Source organism: Rhinolophus sinicus, chromosome 17, assembly GCF_057876585.1.
Source record: "Rhinolophus sinicus isolate RSI-liver-muscle chromosome 17, RSI-T2T, whole genome shotgun sequence".
Taxonomy (NCBI): domain Eukaryota; kingdom Metazoa; phylum Chordata; class Mammalia; order Chiroptera; family Rhinolophidae; genus Rhinolophus; species Rhinolophus sinicus.
The window spans coordinates 135,499,880-135,520,591 of NC_142517.1; the positions used below are offsets into that span (position 1 = coordinate 135,499,880).

Here is a 20,712-nt window from a genome sequence, read left to right on the forward strand (position 1 = left end):
TTTCTGTGGAGGAATCAACTGACAGTCTTATGGGAGCTCCTTTGTAAGTAACTAGTTCTTTCTCTTGCTGCTTTTAGGATTTTCTCTTTGCCTTTAACCTTTTCCATTTTAATTATGTGTCTTGGTGTGGGTATTTTGGGGTTCATTTTGTTTGGGACTTTCTGTACTTTTTGGGCTTGTATGTCTATTTCCTTTATCAGTTTGAGGAAAATTTCATTATTTCTTCACAGAGGTTCGCAAATTCTTGCTCCCTTTCTTCTCCTTCTGGTACCCCTATGATGCGAATGTCGTTATACTTGATATTGTCCCAAAGGTCCCTTAAATGATTATCATTTTTCTATTATTATTTTTTCTTTTTGTTGTCTCATTTGGGTGTATTCTGCTACCTTGTCTTCTAAATCGCTGATTCAATCCTCTGCTTCATTTAATGTGCTGTTGAATCTACTATATTCTTCATTTTAGCTATTGCATTTTTTTTTTTTTGACTGGTTATTTTTTATGGTTTCTATGTCTTTCTTTATTCTTACTATCTCTCTGTTCAAAATTTCACTATGTTCCTTGAGCATTCTTATAGCCAGTGTTTTAAACTCTGTCTATGGTAGGTTTGTTGCCTCCATTTCATTTAGTTCTATTTCTGGAGGTTTCCCCTGTTCTTATATTTGGGACATGTGTCTTTGTCGGCTGTCTCTATGTTTGTTTCTATGTACCGTGTTTTCCCCAAAATAAGACCTATCCCAAAAATAAGCCCCAGTTAAGATCATCAGCCAGACAGACGCATTTAGTACATTTTTGACGATGTTCCAGAAGATGGCATGACTATATTTGAATAAATGTAGATTGTTGTACATGAAAAAATAAGACATCCCCTGAAAATACACCCTAATGTGTCTTTTGGAGCAAAAATTGATATAAGACCCGGTCTTATTTTCAGGGAAACACGGTATTAGGTAGATTTCCTATGTCTCTCAGTCTTTGCTGAGTGGCCTTATGTAGTATTTGTCCCATGTGGTCCAGTGGTGCAGTCTCCCTGATCACCTGTGCCTTTGTTCCAGGACTTTCCCTTGTGTGTAGTTTGTGTATTTTGTTGTCGTTGAGCCTTGATTGCTTTTGGAGAATCAATGGGTAGCATTGACTCCCAGGCTAACTGGCTGTGTGTATTACTACAGCCACAGTGTATGAGTTGCTCTGTGGGGGCTGACCCCTCAAAGGTGGGATTTACCCCAGCGGGCTATTTTGCCTATTGAGACCACCCTTTGGGTGTGCTGCTTGTGGGGCTAACCATGTAGTACTCTGGTATGCTTTGATGCCTGCAGTCGTGTTTTGTTTCTGGTGTCTCTTGGGAGGGGTTTCTGTACAGGACAATTTCAGCCTTGCCTGTGACTGGCCTGGGGCTATGTTACAGATGCCATAAAGGTATAAGTGGACGGTTGCTGCCTATGCTGGACCTGGAGAAATGTAGGGGTAGCCTCATGTTTTGGTAGGGTGAAACAAGGCTGGTTGCCATGAGTACTGGATCTGCGGCAGCTTAGCAAAAGGCCCAGGGACCCCCTAGGCCTGTTGCCACCTGCTGGCTGCCTTTAAGTCTGAGCCATTGAAGAAGCCTCCTTAGGTGCATGGGCTGGACTGTTTGACCAAGTGTTGAGAGTATCCCCAATGATGTAGCAACTAGATGGGCAGGGAGGGGTCCCAGGGAGTCATGAATTATGGCCTGTGTTTCTTTTTTTTTTTAACAAATTTAATGTACATTCAGTTCTTATTTCAGTGCCAAGCCTGTGACTACTTCACAAAATACCCTGAGAACAACACAGCCAGCCACCACTCTCCTCAGGAGTGCAGAACCTTGAGAGGCCACCCTCTGCCAAGAGAGACTGTAGTGCTAGTTGTAGTTGACTGAATGCCACCAAAATTCCCTAGTCCACCTTGGGCCACTCACTGTTATAAAAGGTTTTTGCAGCTTGTGGGGTGGGTCCAGCCTCCCAGGTGCTGAGAGTTCCCCCAGTGATGCAGCACTAGCTGGGTGGGATTCCAGAGAGTCATGGAGTGTGGGCTAAGGTTTTTATAATGTTAACGTAGATTTGGTTCTTGCACCAGTGCCGGCCTGTGACTACTTTGCAAACTGCCCTGAGAACACCACAGCCAGCCACCACTCTCATCAGGTCTGCAGATCCCCAAGAGATACCCAAAAGAGGCTGAATCTCAAGTTGTGGCTGACTGTCTGCCATCAGTAGTTCCCCAGGCCACCGCGGGTCATCCACTGCTGTAAAAATCTTCTACAGTTTGTGGTATGGGTCTGACTGCCCAGGAGACAAGAGTGCCCAGGAGCAATGCAGCATGATCTGGACAGAATAAGGCTTGACGAAGGTGGTGCACATGTGTGGATTTTACCAGACTGATGAAATCTCAGATTTGGGGGAGGGTTCAACATAGAAAATATGGTACCCTCTTTTAGGCTACACAAGAGGCAGGCTCCACACAGGGACAATGACACTGTACCTCCAGCCCTTACTCCACAGCCACACAACTCATTCTTTCCCCATGTGTCTGGCACCTCTTGAGTTGCCACCCCTCCACTGGAGTTCAGGTGAGTATTTGAAAGCAAGGGAGTCTATGAATGGGTCCTGTAAGAGGATGCCTGGGTTTCCAACCACCTTCTTTCTCACTGGGATGGACAAAGTCCTCACTGCTTTTCATTGCCAGATGTTGTGGGCACTCTTCTTCCTGGCACAGGGCCACTGGGCTGTGTGGCTGGGACTCCTTCCTCTTCAGGGGACCTCTGCCACCAAAATGTCCCTCCCAGTGTTCAACAACTACCTGTCGGTTTGTGGTCAGCCCATATCATGTCTCCACCCCTCCTACCAGTCTCAATGTGGTCTTTTCTTTATATCCTTAGTTATGGGGTTCTGTTCAGCTCTTTTTCAGATGATTCTTGAGATTTAAATTATTCTATAATTTAGTTGTAATTTTGATGTGATCCTGGCAGGCGGCAGGCATAGTGTTTATCTTATCCTCCATCTTGGACTGTTCCTCAGGATTTTCTCTTTTCTATTTGATGGAGAGATGGTTTGGCTTGCAGTTGAGAAATTAGACTTCACATTCACTATAAAAGTTAGATAAACACTAGTGGAGTGGGATCCTCAGTCCAGATGAATTATATATTCCATTTAGCATAGTTTCAGAAGAATCAACTTTGAATCATGTCAATCTGAGGAAAGGACAAAATGTGTCTACTTTTTTCTCTCTTGTAGAATTATGTGCTTAGCTTTCACTTCTTTGAAACTGTGTGTGTGTGTGTGTGTGTGTGTGTGTGTGTGTGTGTACTCTATTAGAGCCTAGTTAGTATTTTGGGTTAGTTTTGATGATACATCTCCAAAATAGGAAATTTGAAAAGAAAAAAAGTTTTGTGATGATGGCCCTATCACTAAATCTAAATCTTATTAGAGCTGTCAAATAATGTAGCTAATAATCATGTCATGCATTAAATTAAAAAATGCTGTGCCAGTTATAGCAGTGTTTTGTAACTTAAGATCTCTGAATCCTGGGTTCTATAAAGGTAATCAAGGAGAACTTTAAAAAAATTTTGAATACGAAATTGATCAATGATAAAAATATGACTAAATAAAACAAATGTTCCTTTACTTCTGTCTGAAAGTGCAGCAGTTATATTTTTTTTATAAATATTGGTGGCATAAATTAATCACACAAAAATACTTTGCGGTCAGAAAAACCTAAATTCAAATTCCAGTTTATCCCTGGCTCATTTTTTCTTGAGAGCAAATTGCTACATCTACTTGATCATTGCGTTTCTCATATGTATAATAAAAATCAGTAGTACTCATATTAAATGTCTTTTATGAGATTTAAATAAAAATGTTTAGCCTACCTTCTGGAAGTTATAATGACAGTTAATTAGTTAATAAATATCATATATTTAACATAGAAACTAATTTATTAATTTTAGTTTGATTCAGGATACCATTCATCAACCCTTTATAGAATATTATACTTAATTTTGATTAAGAATAATATTCTAAACCCTTTTTAGAATTTATACCTAATTAATTTCTCACACCTGTGGGAAAAATAAAAGTGTGCTTCTAAACCTACAGGATAAAAAGGCAAAAGTGTGTTAGTTTTATACCATTGTTGTGCTTTATATGAGGGATTTCAGGAGAGAGTTATAAAAATTGTTCTACATATCAAATGTAAATAGAAAAGAAGGAAAACTCATCAATTAAATCAGAAGAAACAGCAGTAGCATGGGAGAAAAACATTTTGACTCTAAATACCTAAGAATTATTTAGGAATTCATTCCTAGAGGTAGCTTTTGTTTAGTATGGTGATATGTCTACCTTCCTAAAATAAGCTGATGTTACCAAAACATTTGATAAGAGTCTTTCCTGATCTGGAGAGCTCAAATTAGTTGATTTATTTTTTGACATCAAGTCTAAAAGGATTTAGATATTACATTAATAGCATTCATGAATATTTTTTCATGGTATTCCTGTGGGGTAGTATTGTTGTTGTTGTTGTTGGTGGTGGTGGTGGTGGTGATGGTGGTGTGTGTGTATGTGCATGTATGTATGTATGATACTATCTATCAATCATATATATATATATATATATATATATATATATATATATATGTTTACAAACATATGTATAAATACTAGATATAAGTAAATATAGACTATATGTACTACTATATGTATCTAGAAATAAAGTGATATAACATAGTTTCTCATAGAGAAACAAATGAAAGAAAGAAGACAGGGAGAGAGATAGTACAAAGCTATATAAGACTAGCTTATTCCATTCCATGAAGAATAATGATATGTACTACTTAGGGGTTTGGTTTTCTATTTAATTGCAACTATTTTATCCTTAGAGAAAAGAGAATAACAAGACAGTATATAACTAAAGTTTATGGGCCACTAATTATACGTTTTTAAATATTTAGTAATATCTCATGTTCAAAAAATCCAACGAGAACACCACTGAGACAAAATTATAACATGGTAAGATAACATGTTTGTATTTGAACATCTGAGTGCATTTTACTTTGTAATCTAGCTACTTTGATTAATGCAGTAAAATATACTAAAAAATTAGATCCTAAGAAGGTTATCAAATTTCAATGTCTATTGACTGAGTAAAAAAGATGTTGACTAGACATACTTTCCATATTGTATTGTCTGTTCAAAAGATTCAGATATACCTAGTCAATTCTTAGGTACATGAAAACTGAGTAGAAAAGTCAAATTAATTGATTATTTCATCTAAGTTAATGAAAGCTTTTCAATCAGTTTGGCTGAACACATTATCTCAGTAAAACAGAACATAATGGTTTCCACAATAAATGTTGTACAAACAGGTTAGTAATCAGGGCTAAGTTTCCATTTTAATGTGTCTTTAATTAAGCTTTAAAGTACTTTTAAAAAACACTGTGTATCCAAGGGATAGCGTTAAATAATTATATGTCAGTGACACTGCTTGGAAAACCTAATATATTCCTCATATCCTATCAGAGGCATATATTTTTGTATATGATTGTGAAACATTACTCCTTTGAATATTTACTTGAAATGCTTATATGAAAGGAAACTTACAAATATATGCCTCCAGATTAAGAAACTGTAAAGGCAAATTAATTAATATAAAACACAGATAAAATTGTTCTAAATTTTACTTTTGTATAACAAATAATTATTTATTTCTTGTAGGAATTTTATGAAGAAATCATTTCTTACCTTTGTTAAATTTTTATCATGTGTCCAAAGTTTCAGAAGGAGAAAGTGTTAGGATCTGGATTTAAGCCCAAGTCCATTTTATAGTAAGACAGGACCTATCTCATTCCATGTGTAGCATTTAATTGATCAACTTTCTAAAACAACTAGAAATTTAAAGAAAACGTGAAAATGTCATGGGATTTGGCTATAGGGTGTCTGGCAATGACATTCAAGATAAGCAATATCTAAGGAGAATGGAAATAGGAAATGTGATTGTATACTGATTGGTGTAATGATGTTCAGGAAACCAATGATTGTGAAATTAGAGGGAACAGTAATTCTGAAAAGAAGACCCTACAGGAGATGAAAACGGTTGTTCCTGTTCAAAGTCTTGATTCTGATTTAGAGTAGACAAGTGATAATGGTTGTTGTGAGGCGGACCAGGGTCGATGTGAATGCAAGAGGAAATATTACCACTTGATCAATGCAGGCAATTGCTATATTGTTTATTTCTTGTCCTCAACTATAGCTTATACTATCTCAAGTACTTTCATTTTTACTCTTTTTAAAGATAATTTTCTTTTATTAGCTATTGAAACTGTACATACTTCTCACTTTATGTATTTCCATTATTTTATAAAATTGTATTTATATCCCAATGATGTGATGTTAATGCAGTAGGGAAGATAAAAAAAGGAAACCCTTGATTGAGATGGTTTGCTTTTAATATCCCTCATTTAGCTGAAATATCTTCAAAAACTCTTGTTGCTAGATAACTCCCATTGATAACATGTGCATTGATAAATTCAAGATATAATTTTCATCCTAAATGTACTGAAATGTGTGCTCATTAAATTTTCACAAGGGTATCTCCATTACAAAAAGGAACAATGACTTTAGATTCATAACCCGAAAAATCTAACACATACCTTACAAATGCTTTTGTTTAATACCTAAGTTCTGAGTCAGGCTATTTATGGACGGCCTAATAAATATTAATTATTCATGTAGTCGATAAAACATAATATATTACCTGATTTTAATAAGATGTGAATATCATGGTAGATTATTTTACTTTTATATCATCTAAAATAATTAAATATTCCTTAAATGTACACGAAACTAATCAGATAAATATAGTAAGATACTTTTAAAAATACCATTTTCCTTATATGATGCAGTTTTAAATATTTTCCCATAATATTCCTTTCCCACTCAAAGTTTTTCTAACTGCTCATAATAGGTACTCTTTGAGAACATTAAGCTTTTTTACTTCAAACAACTGACTTCTTCAGTGAAGATGATATCATAAAGGAAGTATTTGGACAAAACCTTTAATTTCACTCATATAGAATTCCCTGTTACTCCCTCAGGTTAATTTGAAAAATAAAATAATTTTTTTCAGTAATAAAGTCCAACATTTGACTGACTTTGGGGTAACTAGACACCTTTTATCATAAAATTTTAGCAACACTGTTAAAATAAAACTTTTCTGTACTACTGTGAAGTACTATTATGTGTGAAACTCGGAAGCAATTTGATTTGGTTTTTAATACCTTGTTGCTTTCGTGGATCATAAATCTGAAGTCCAAACAGGGGTGGTCTTTCACGCCTCAGTAATGTCACCTCATTCGTTATCAAATCTAATTGAAAAATGGAACCATTCATGTAATCAGTCCAGAACACATAATTTCCATGATGTGACAGTCCAAAAGGATGGTTCAACTCTTTCCCACTGTAAACAATCTGCAAAATATAAACACATTGTGAAAATTCAGAACTGACCCTTAGAAACATAACTAAATATTTAGAGAAAAATGGTATTCAAATAAGTATAACAGATAGTGCTCTACCTAATACTTTAACTTATATTTTCTTTCAATATATTTGAAAAATGGATTCACAATGTGAGCCTATTTTTAAAAATGTTTTAGAACATGTTATTTGAAGGAGACCATTTATACTTCATCCTTTTAAATTCTCTAATGTATGGCATTATACATATGGTCAAGAAACGCAAGCATTAAAATTATTTTGCCTGACAATCTTCCCTGTATCTTTCCTTTATGATATTCTAGAATCATATCCTGGGATAGAAATTGACCTGAATAATTAGGATCATTGTAATATTGCTCATCCAATAGCCAAGGGATACACCATAGTCTTAAGACATTGGGAGTGAAAGGGTTCTTCCAATTTAATTGGGTTAATGCAAATTGAAAAAATCTAGGAGATGACAGAGAGGAAGATAAAGATTTTCATTTTGGACATAGGAAAATGTATTGGTAGAGTAAATAGATAAACAAGGCTCACAGACTAATTTCAATTCTGATTATCTTGATGTATTCTTAACATTCCAGTTTTATATTGTTGTTTAAATGGAGCAATCGTGTGATAGGTCCTGCTTCACACGTAGGGTTGTAGAAGATAAAGAATATTTCAATAATATTCACCATTTATAAAATGATATTGTACTCATATGTAATATGAAAAAGCATTTTGTACTCACTTCATTTAATATTAGAAAACTGAGGATGCTATCCAAATAATGTAGTGTTAGCAATTCAAATTTTGTTTCTTTTATCTGAGGTTTTTAATAACAAGTTTTCATACATCAAATAATTGAGACTGTTTCTTATTTTCTTACCTCCATGCAAGCTAAAATATGCTGGCTATTACAATGCTATGTACACTGTGTTACATATCAACATCTTCAAAGGTATCCTAAATATTTATTTAGAACCTATTAAATATGTGACATTAGTTTATATGTCGATAAATTATACTCATTTGGAGAAAGATATTTCTAGTACTGTTAGACTAAACCAATGATTAAAATGGTGTTAACTGATCAGTATACTATTTATTTCTCAAACAGAATTCATAATGAATAGACTTGGCTGATTGTGCCCTTTTCCTCTCCAAAAATGCAGGAAGTGTAGTGTCAAAGAAAGTATTTTGGTAATTTCTAACATTCCACTTTCCATTATTTAACCAAACAGTTGAAGTCATTTCATAATGTTATATGTGCTTTGGTAATTCTAAGATAAAATATTGAGGTGATGTTTTGTCTGTGCTACCTCGGTTATACAGTCAACTGCATTCTCAATTTTACCCAAGAATTTCAAAATCATTTTGCAATTATTCTACCAAAAGAGGGAAGAGGAAGTTGATATCTATGCAGAGCAACAGGCTCAAAGTTCAGTTTATTCTTGGGTTTCAATTCCAGTGTCATGAATTTTTTTATTCAAATAAATGCATTATAATTACTTTTTTTATACTTTATAAGTTAAATTTCAGCTGTAAACATTGAAGACATTTGAAAAGAGTTGGGTTGCTTGATCACAGCAAACTCATCAATAATGTAGAAAAACTGCATTTTCAAACAGCTCTGATATCCTGAGAGCTTCTTTTAAAAATCTCACAAATCCTGGCATACCACAGTGAGCCGGGCCTGTTCTGGAGGCAAGTGCCAGCTGCATCGCTTAATGCTCAGCCTCCCTTAGCCACCCCACAGAGACTATTGGCAGCCACCTCAGAGGGGTAAAAATAAACTTGAAAGTATTTTTAACACAACAAAACAAGGCTCTGTGAAAAAAAAGAAGCCTGTGGGTTAAAAACAGCAGCATTTGTCTTTTACCTTCCTGTGAGTTCCATTCAAAAACACTTTCTCAATATGATCATAATAGGCATCACACCAGTATAACGTGTTGGTGTGAAAGTCCAGAGTTAAACCGTTTGGCCACAGCATCTTTGAAGTCACAAAAATCTGCCGCTTGAAGCCATCCATCCAGGCCTTCTCGATCCTTCCCACGCTGTCATCTATTTCATCTTCCTCCCAGTCTGTCCAATACATCCAGCTAAGGCATTACAAATAAGAACGTACACATGTTATTTTGACCAGCTGTTGTACAGAGGGACACTTCCTCAGATTTGGCACTTCCATAAAACCTAATTACATTCTGTTTTTTCTCCTATCTAAATGCATTATCTGCTAAAAGAAGGAGGCAGTAAAGGTTTGTTCAGTGGAGCCGACTCCAGTTAGACACAGTACAGAAATACTACCACCACCACTACCACACTTATTGGCTGCAATGATTAATTAACTTAACAGCAAGTGCCAAATATTAATTTTCTTTGGTGTTCTTATCAAGTTTGGAAAATGGTTTTGGAGGCATTACTAATTATCTTTAAATGCTGTCCACTTCATGAAACATATAATCAATTATGTAATTAAAAGCAGGTTGACTAACATGAGAACTCAGGGCACAGTTAATGATCTACTCCAGACTTTATTTAATCTCAGATGAGTTATTATTTTTTAAGACTGTTGGTTGAGTTGTCTTTGTTCTAAAAGGCACAGTCATATTGCATTTGTTTGGCCAGGTCTAATTTGTCTTCCTGGTGCAAATGATCTATACTTTATTGCTGCTTATTATTACCCCAAAACCCACAGAAGATGATTGAGCTGCACATAAGTTTAATAACAGCAGGTTGACTGACCTTGAGATTTTGAGCTTTAATTTCTATCTCAAACAAAAGCATCTGCCTTTAAAAACAAATCTTTCTGCGTAAGCTCTAACAGTGGGAGAAGGGCCCTTGAGCTAATGCTGCAGTTCCTTCATGAATAAGGTTAAAACCCTCCACCTGCGTTGTTTGAGGGTCATGTGAAAGTTTCTGAGTTATTAATTAAAGTGTAGGTTTTAATTCAGTCACCTCATAAACCACTTTATAAAGCGCCAAAGCTCTCCTAAGCTGCTTACCCTAGAAATGCTCTTATTAGATCCTCTGCCTCACACATTTTTGTGGACCTTAAAGAATTTCTGAGGTCATTTGTGAAAAATTTGTATCCATGACTAACAATCCTAGAGTGAACTACACAGGCAGATTTGTGACAACTGAGGATGTAACACACCATTCATTATTTCATGCCAATTACCATATTTTGCCATGTATAATGCACACGTTTTTGCTCAAATTGGTGAGGGAAAAATAAGGATGTGCATTATACATGGGTAGTACTAACTCCATAGCTATATAAATATTTTATAATTATTTTACTTATGCTTATGGGTTAAAAGCGTAATCCTAGAAATCAATAACAATACCCGTATGCAAAATAATACCCTGAAACACGATAATCGTTTTTGTTGAACTTATTACGGACTTGCAAGGACAAAGATTTCTTGGCCTTCTATGATGCGTAAATATCATAAATTTGTTATTTGTACATAAAGTTTCTTGTAGCTTGTATCTGTTCTTGAGTTTTGTAATTATTTGTTACATAAATTTTTTGTAACATAATATGTTAAAAAGATAAATGCAAATTCCTTTATAATACAAAAAAAAAAAAAACACACCAAAAAACAAGTACCTAAATGTAAACAAATAAAAATTTGAATTAAAAAATTAAAACAAAAGTTTTTTTTACCCCGGAAACTTTGGGCAAAAAACATGGGTGCACATTATTCAAGGAAAAATATGGTATGCTCTTTTAAATTCTAACAGTTTACAATGATATTGATATGTCTTTTTTAGACCTTAGAAAGTATATTGAGTATATTGAGATTGGTGAATTTTATTAAATCAAAATATATTCTAATTCTAGACATAAACATGACAATATGCTTATCTTGTGTCCTGTATGTTTTTCAAGTGCTTTTATTATTGGGACAAATTACCGTGTTTCCTCAAAAATAAGATCTAGCTGGACCATCACGTCTAATGCATCTTTTGGAGGAAAAATTTACATAAGACCCAGTATTATATTATATTATATTATATTATATTATATTATATTATATTATATTATATTCCATTATATTATATAAGACCCGGTCTTATTTTAATATAATATAAGACAGGGTCTTATATTAGTTTTTGCACCAAAAGATGCATTAGAGCTGATGGTCCAGCTAGGTCTTATTTTCGAGGAAACCCGGTAGGAACAAACCTAAGAGACATTCCATTTGTTTTAATCCTATATTAGTTAGGTAAAACTGCTTGACTTCCACTACATTAATCTACTACATAAAATGGAAATATGCAACTTTTTCTTCTCTATTTATACTTTTTTGAAATCTTAAATATGGTTAATCAATGCAATTTCATTCTTATCATTTTATAGCTTATAATTATCTCTCCCTCTAGCTTTTTTTAAAATTATAGTGACACTTTTTTGGAGACTCCCTAATCCAAATCACACACATATGTGCACACACATATGCATACAACAAGAAAGGATAATTCTGGGTATTCTAAACATGTTTTGTATTGTTTTGCTATTTGAAGAAATATTTTTTTTATGATCTGATCTATTACTAAGATTATTTGTTCAAACAAAATATAAGAAAACAAAATTAAGTGATGTTAATCTGACAGAGATTACATATGTGAACATCATCTATCCATTTCATTATCTGATTAAACATTATATTGTAAAGCCTTACAATCAATGTCAAATATAAAGATTCTTAAACAAACAAAATATGAAATACAATCTATAAAATAAGCAGAAACTAATATAAATATTTTTATAGGTGGGACACGGGTTATTTATCAAATCAAAATTGTTAAGCTGGTCTTCTGATAATATGGGAAGAAAAATTGTACCTCTATTTTTCAAGGCCTCTTCAAATACAATTTTTGACTAAGTTTATCCCTATCCTTTCTGTCAAAATAGACTCTTTCCTTTGTTTCCTAGGGGCATTTGAAAGTTAATTTATAGTACTTATGCCTTTTATTGTATTTGATGGTGCTGTATATCCGATGGTTCCAATTAAAAATTAAAATAATTAAGGACAGGGATTATTTCTTGTCCATATTTATATCCTGTAACACTAAGCTTGGCTTTGTTGATATTAATCATGTCCCCAAATTAAACTGTATTATCTGGTGGTCAATTCTAGAAATGCCTAAATCCGCAAGAGCTTCACTGACATGGATGTAAAATAAATTTTACTATTGAAAAAAATCGATTTAGTTGCCGACATAATATCTAGCTGTTAACTAGAGGGTGTGGTACTATTAATTGAGACAGGGATATGCAAGATACTGTTTGGGGGAAAATAGGCACTTAGCTTTGGAAAATTTCAAATAGAGAATATTTTGAGAATTGAGAACTGGAAATGTAGTTTTCTAAGTTATTGACATAAATTATGAAATGTGAAATTATTACAAAGGAAGGAGTCCATCTACAGCTATCAGCTTAAGAACAGCCATCGTAACTGGTTCCTCCTCCAGCTTTATCTCCATTTCAACAGTCACTGAAGCCTGCCAGTCCTATTCTTTCAGTGCCTCCTGTCTCAATCTCCACTTTTCTGTTCCTATTACAAATGCTACAGCCTATCTTTCAGCACTTTTCAAAGGGAATTCCTAAGAGGTTGTTTCTCATACAGCTGTCATACTGCTATAACTTGTCTTCCTAAATCATGAATTGAAAAATATGACTTTTGTTTTAAAAATCTTCCAATTACTCTGTTGTCAGCAAAATAAATGCAAACTTTTAATTATGGCACTGAAGATTTCTGCTTGCTCTAGTTTCATCTCCTACTATGTCCCTTCACATAATCTCTACTCTAGCTTTAACGAACTCATCTCTCCTCAAAACTGCCACTAACTTCTCTGCCTCTAAACAATTGCTTATGCTGTCCCTTCAGAACAGCGACTAATCTTATGATGGCACACCCCAAGTCCCTGGGACATACTTTATCATTTTGGAAATCCTATTCATCCTCTAAAGCTCAATTCTGAATTAAATCTTCACTGAATTTCTGAAAAGCATGCATTCCATTCTGTTTTATTTTATAGGTAATTGTGTGTGTGTGTGTGTGTGTGTGTGTGTGTGTGTGTGTCTGTGTGGAGTGTGTACACAAAGCATACCATATTATAAACTTCTTGAGGACAATTATTATCTTACTGATTCCTACTGATCTCTATGGTAGTTAATCAAAAACACATTTTAATAAAAAATAAATGAATAAATCATGTACTAACTCTACAAATGGTTATGAAGCAAGAAAATTATGGTAGAGAAAATCTGTGATCACAGAAAAATCACAGATTTTTCTCCTTTTGTGTACAGCTGCAAATAGGTATGAAGGTAGGAAAAAATATAAATACATCATTTTTTCTGAAATATTTTGATTAAAGTTATATTATGCTATTTTAAACGGAGGTTTCCAAACTAAAGTTTCTTCCTCTTAAATATATATATATATATATATATACATATATATATATATATATATATGTATATATGTATATATGTATATATGTATATATGTATATATGTATATATACACACACACACACACACACATATATATACATATATATATATGTGTGTGTATATATATATATATATATATATATATATATATATATATATATTAGGGTGAACCATTTATTTGGACAATTAAATTCACATGGTTCCATTTCTATTTTCTAGTCCATTCTCGACAGGACAATAAGATTAGCATTATTTTTAATATGAATTAATATAAATCTGAGTATATCATGTTTCTATTTTACCCTTGTACTGAAGAAAAAGTACAAAGCTCTCATTATGCCGGAAGAAACCCTGCTTTCCTTTCAAATTGCATTTAGGTCACTTTCCCCCTTGCTATCTACAATCCAACCTCATGATCTTCATTCCAGTTCCTCTGACAGGCTTTTGCACAACTTAAGGTCTTCTAATGTACCATTTTCTTGACCAGAAATACTCTTTCCTTCACTCTCCATGGCTTGTTCCTTTTCAACAATTAAGTCTCAGCTTACATGATGCCTCCTTGGAGAGGACTTTCAGCAAACCTATTTAAATAGTTTCTATCATTAGTGTCCATCATGTCAAAACTGTTTGTTTTCTTCCATCACTTTGGTCTAGAGAAATTCCATGAGTTGCTCATTTGGGACTTGTGTATTTTTACATCTTCCCACTCCCTACCTTGCAGATGACACAAAATGTTTCATGAAGTTTAAGTCTATGCCTGTTTTATTAGCTGCCATATACCTAGCATAGAGCTCTGGGAATAGAATATTGCTAGGGACAAATATATATACACACACACACACACATGCGTATACATGCACATATGTGTTTGTTTTACAGGTTGGTACATGACAGCAGCATTCTATTTGAAGATCTGTTGGATAGAAGAGATATGAGAGTCATTCTTTGTAGCACTAGGGGCAAGTATAAGGTTAGTTGGAAGACACATATTACAATAATGCAGATAGTACCTCATTGAAAAGATAAAATATTAATAATCATCATCAGAATTCCCTGCAACTATCATAAACCATGTAGATGCTATAGGTTTGAAAGCTAAGCTGAATTCCTGCCTATAAGGGTAGTGTTGAAGGGGATTCCTACATTTTAAGTGATAAATGGAACTAGTAGCCTCTAAAGTGCTTTCCAAATCATATGATTCTATGACCTCCATATTTGTGTCTTCTTTCTGAGTACCACAAGCACCCTTTAACTCTATCAGAAAATATATTCTCTAACACAATACAAAGAAGGAAGAGGATCTTTTAAGACATATTTGAAACAACTTGCTTCAAGTAGATTTAGAAAGCATGGTATAAGTATTTTCTCTTAAAATTAAGATTGCCTTGATAAAGGTCAGACAGATAATTTGGTTTAAAAGTCTAGAAATAGAACAGATAATTATGGAATCTACACATAAAATTACTGAAATTACTTTATAATTATGCCTTACAAAAACACATACAAGAGTTCATCCACTGCTTAGGTGTCAACCCAGGAAGAAGCACCCTGACTGTATTTTCAGCTATTCTCAACACATATACTTCTAGGAACCGTAATCTGGTATCTTGGTTTATGAAGGGAGGCACATGTTTCCTAATTAAGTAAGTACTTTTGGTATGTATGTAGTAAGATATAAATAATATTCATTTTGTGATGCTATTTTGGAAAAATGATACGTAAGTCATGGAAGAGGTAAAAATCACATATAACAATTATACATATAAAATATGCAATCTATTCATTTCATTCTGAGATTCTGTTGGGAATTTTCACATTTTATCAATATTTCTATATGTACAGTATTGTTGGTGTTCAGGTAATAGCTCTGAATAAAAATCAAAGGAAACTGTATTCACAGGGATTACACAAAATATTCCATCCTAAAATTAGTAGTAAATACTGTAAAATAATGTCATTATATGGAAACTATGTTTATGTCTAAAATTATGTGATTACCAAGACGAGTAAAAAGTAGCAGAGTATAGTAGTTATGAGTATTGTCTTGGAGACAGGACATTTGGGTTTAAATATCTACCTAGTCTCTTAATAATTGAATGGTCTTTTGAAGATCAGTTACTAATTTCTTCTTTGTAAAACAAGGATGAGAATAAAAACTAATTCAAAGGGATATTGTGAGGATTACAGAATAGGAGCAATAGTAGCTTATTTAACAAAATATCTGGCCTACATTAATTGCACAAAAGAAAACTTTGCTATTTTTTTGAATATATTAAATTTCAATAGACTTTAAAAGTTAAATTGATTGATTCTCTGATTTAATTGATTATTTATCTTGGTGTTGGGCTGTCTAAAGTGGAGAATTATGATGCTTGTCTGAATAAATTAAGTAAATATATCCTTCATACAAATAATCTGAGTATTTCAGTCTATTGTATTTTGACACGTTTATTTAGCACATTCTCTAGGACAGAAATTCACTAAATAAGTAACTTTTTCTAATTAGACCATTTACATGTGAATTCATGTGTGAATATAAGTAAAATTAATAAATATGTAAAAAAAACAAATGTGTTTAATATCATTTTTCTTACACAAAGCTGATCACATATTTCATACCCATTAATAGGATCGAGCACAATCCCTCTGGGATGGGACATCTCTCCCTCTAAAAGAGTCTTCCGACTCTGAGAAGCCTTCTCCAGCCTGGCCACATTAATGGTCTTCCGATAGCCATCATTTGTCCAGTAAAGGTTATTTCCAATCCAGTCCACAGCAATGCCCTCCACATTATCCAGATCTATAAAATTCAATGACAAGAAACACACAAATTTTACAATAGTGTCCACTGCTTAGGTTCTACTTAATATTAGGTTAGTGCAAAAGTAATTGCAGTTTTTGCAATTATTTTTAAACTTTTAAACCTCAATTACTTTTACACGAATCTAATTAAAATGTTTAATTCAAAAGAGAATGAATTCTGCTCCATGGGTTTTATTACAGTGTGATTTTTGCAAACACTATCATTCCATGGATTATTTTCAATTGCCTTTTGGATGCAATTTTATATACATGGCAGACCCTCTCTCAAAATATTGAAACAATAATCTGCAAAAAAACAGGGAAATAGAAGTGATAAGATCAAAAAAAGGATGAAAGGTAAGTGCTCAGAACAAACATAGAGTGATACAGACTTTTAGAAGAATGATTAAGTAATATGAGTAATTCATATGTTCCAAGAGTATGTGCAAACTTGTAATATATAATCTGAGTAATCAAAATAATATGAATGCCCTCTTGCCAAGAGATGAATGGTTCAGCAGAACCATACCTTCGAAAGCCCAGGACAGGCTTTCATCATGGAACTGTATGAACAGTGAATCTCAAAGGAACAGTGAAATATTTCTGTATATTCTAGATTCTTTTCTTTTTAAAGGACACCATTGCAGTTCTATAAGATATAGGAAGTGATAATTTAAAGAAATATTATACACATATAATCTTCCGAGTTCACCTACTTCAGATCCTTTCCTTTATAGAACTGTAACACTTCAAAGTAAAGGTTTATCACCTATGATCACACAAGAGGTGGTAGAATTGAGAGAAACATTCATGTCAGGTGATCCCTGATGTAGAGATGTTTAAAATTGCACTGCTCCTATGGTGAATCCTTGCTTTTTAGCCATTTTGTATACTATTTTCCAAACTGTCCACAGCATCATAAAGATAGTTCCATTACCCTATTGCATGAGAAATTACTGTGAACTCCTTCTCTTGTTTCAAAACCAGGGAAACTGTTATCTCTTCCTCCTGGGTATGAAGTAGCGAACTGGAACTTATTGGACAAAGCAAGACGTACTAGTATACTAGAGACAGAGCCGTGCAGTCACACACTACGGGGAATCTGCATGACATTTTCTCATATGCAGATGTAATGCATACTTGCTATTATCATACTCGTTAATCATGGCCCTTCTGACTTTAGAAAAAAAATAAAATTTTCTCTTGTGACCTTTTCTGCTAATCAGCCTGTGCCCTGACTCAGGATGACTAATACAATGTGTGATTTGATCTAGCTGAAAATTCCATTATAGTCAATCAGATATGTTCTCAATTTCACTAAGCTATCTGCTTCATTACCATCCAATATGAGTAATTTTCACATTTAATTGCGCCTATGCTTTTTAAAAAAGTTTCATTTTGTCTTCACTTTATTGATACTTAATTTTACAGAGCACTTTCCTGCTCTGGCATAATGGAAAGAGTAGCAGTTTGCTCTTTTCCTATTTATCAAGTCTGTGGCTGATTTTGATCTTGCCAGTTGGTTTTCAAAAATTGTACTACATTTGAAGTCTACTTTAGCATGGAAACTTCCTTCTTCAATAAGCCTCATATTGTTAAAACTTTTCAATTTGACACCTGACTTGAGTCTTTTTTTTTTTTTTTCTTCTTTTCACATGAAACTGTTGCAATAGTACCTGGATTGAAATGTTGTTTCTGACACTTGAGTAAGCTACTCACTCACTTTGATCCTTAATTTCTCCATTTGTAAAGTGAAGATAACAGCACCTACTCTGTAGTGAGTATAATAGCAAAGGATAAAATAGCTATTGCATGTAAAACACCATACTGCCTGCTGTACAAATACTGTAAATTCTCAATGCATGCTAGTATTTTTATTAATTTATCAGGATTAAAAAAAATACCTGATATATACCCTGGCTCTTTTCCTTATGGATGCTACTTAATATGAAAATATCTTATGTTTTTCTCCTTTAAAATTATTTAGTACTATTTCCTTGCATTTTGACTAGTGGTCACTGTAAGCCAGAAATTATATATGAAGAATCAGTTGTGAATAAACAGTAAGAGTGGAATGGAATTGCACTCTAAAGAAGCAGAATTTGGGAGAGCCCTGCCCTAATTGGCTTGTTTGATTTGTCTTGGAAAAATGAAGTGCTTGAATAGCATAAAGTAGTAGTTAGGATCATGAATTCTAGAATCACACTGCCTAGGCGGGCTCTGTCAGCTAACTGAGGAAGTTAACCTTCCTATTCTTCAGTTTCCTGATCTGTAACGTGTGTGTAATGATGGTGTTTAATTTATAGGATTATTCAAAATAATGGTTAATACATAGTAAATATTGTATAAATACATATGTTTGTATTTTTTTTTAAATCCAGTAGATAACAGTATCTTGTAGTTTTTTTTAGATTAAGATTATGTGTATATATTGTATTCTAAGTGAAGTAATGAGACTTATCAATACGCTTCAGATTAAAAAGACTTGTTCATGCACTCTGGGAATAAAGATTCATATACTAATGTGGTTCAAATTTAAAAATTTTCCATCATTTTTCCTTTGTAAATACTGTTCTATAAAAATACCTTACATAAATGGATGTTATTAAACAGTACATTAAAAAAACACACATCTCACTAAAAAAACTGGACTTTTCACCTAAGTGAAAATTCTTGAAGGTGGCAATGTTACTTCCTACAAATAATGCACACTATTCAGAAAATAAGGATGAATAAGAGATTGTGACATTTATGTAAATGAAAAGGAATAATTATATGAATTTAAAACAAATAAATAAGAAGGAAAACTTATTTCAATTAATCTAATATCTTGAATTATATAAAATAAGCATTTTAAAATGAGTGGAGGAAAACCTGTTTCTAAAACTAAGACATCATTACAGGTCTGAATTTTAAATATTACACATTTATGGAAAAGAGAATTAAAGCTTTATGTATTAAACAACAACAACAACAACAAAAACACTTCTACTATTATAAAAGGGGTCCATGATTTAAAAATACAAAAATAAAAAGGCTAAGGATGTGAACAGTGGCCTTAGCTTTGTTAAGACACATAAGCTGGATATCCAGAGTAATCTATAAGTCTTGATGCTTTATAACTGAATTTGGTTAACATACAAGGCCTGACAATGAAGTTCGCAAACTCATCCTAGAAAAAGTGCTACATACCTCATTGTTGAATATCACTATGGTCACCTTCAAAGTACACCCCTTGAAAAGCTATGCACCGATGCCAGTGCCTAGTCTACCTTTCAAGGCTATTTTGGAACTCTTTTTCTGGAATCGCCATCAGAGCTGCTGTCGTATTACCCTTGATGTCCTGAATGTCATCAAAGTATCTTCCTTTCAATATTTCCTTTATCTTTGGGTAAAGAAAGAAGTCACTGGGGTCCACATCAGGTGAGTAGGGAGGTTGTTTCAATACAATTATGTGTTTACTGGCTAAAAATTCCTTCACAGACAGTGTCGTGTGAGCTGGTGCATTGTCCTGACGCAAGAGCCATGAATTGTTGGCCAAAAGTTCAGGTCATCTAACTTTTTTCACGCAGCCTTTTCAACACTTCCAAGTAGTAATCTTGGTTAACTGTTTGTCCAGTTGGTACAAATTCATAATGAATAATCTCTCTGATATCAAAAAAAGTTAGCAACATCGTTGTAACAAGTCCGTGAACTTAATTGGCAGACCTCATAATAAGAACTTAATTGGAAATTATACCCCACACCTGCCATTATAAAAACATACTGCCTACATTTTTCTAATGTATACACATTTTTCTATCCTTACTATGAACATTATTTCTCTGAGTCAGAATAAAGTATTAAAAAAGCGCTTGCCGGAATGCAGAGTGTGGGCACATGCCTTAAACACCCAGATGTGTAGTATGCATGTAGAAATGCCTCTGGCCAGGGATGCCTTACCTTGCCTCAGAG

At 33.6% G+C, this 20,712-nt stretch overlaps 1 protein-coding gene across 4 annotated transcripts in view; it reads right to left on the reverse strand.

Moving 5' to 3' along the window:
- LRP1B (LDL receptor related protein 1B) overlaps positions 1-20,712 on the reverse strand; it is a 1,805,568-nt gene that overhangs the window by 747,875 nt on the left and 1,036,981 nt on the right. For all 4 annotated transcript variants that reach the window (XR_012497488.2, XM_074335779.2, XM_074335774.2 and 1 more), the window contains exons 12-14: positions 16,576-16,756; positions 9,367-9,586; positions 7,283-7,472 (exon numbers count right to left, since the gene is read on the reverse strand). Coding sequence is in view for 3 of the 4 variants with exons in the window: in XM_074335779.2 (XP_074191880.2) it covers positions 7,283-7,472; positions 9,367-9,586; positions 16,576-16,756 (591 nt within the window). In the remaining variant the exon portion in view is untranslated. The remainder of the gene's footprint in view (positions 1-7,282; positions 7,473-9,366; positions 9,587-16,575; positions 16,757-20,712) is intronic.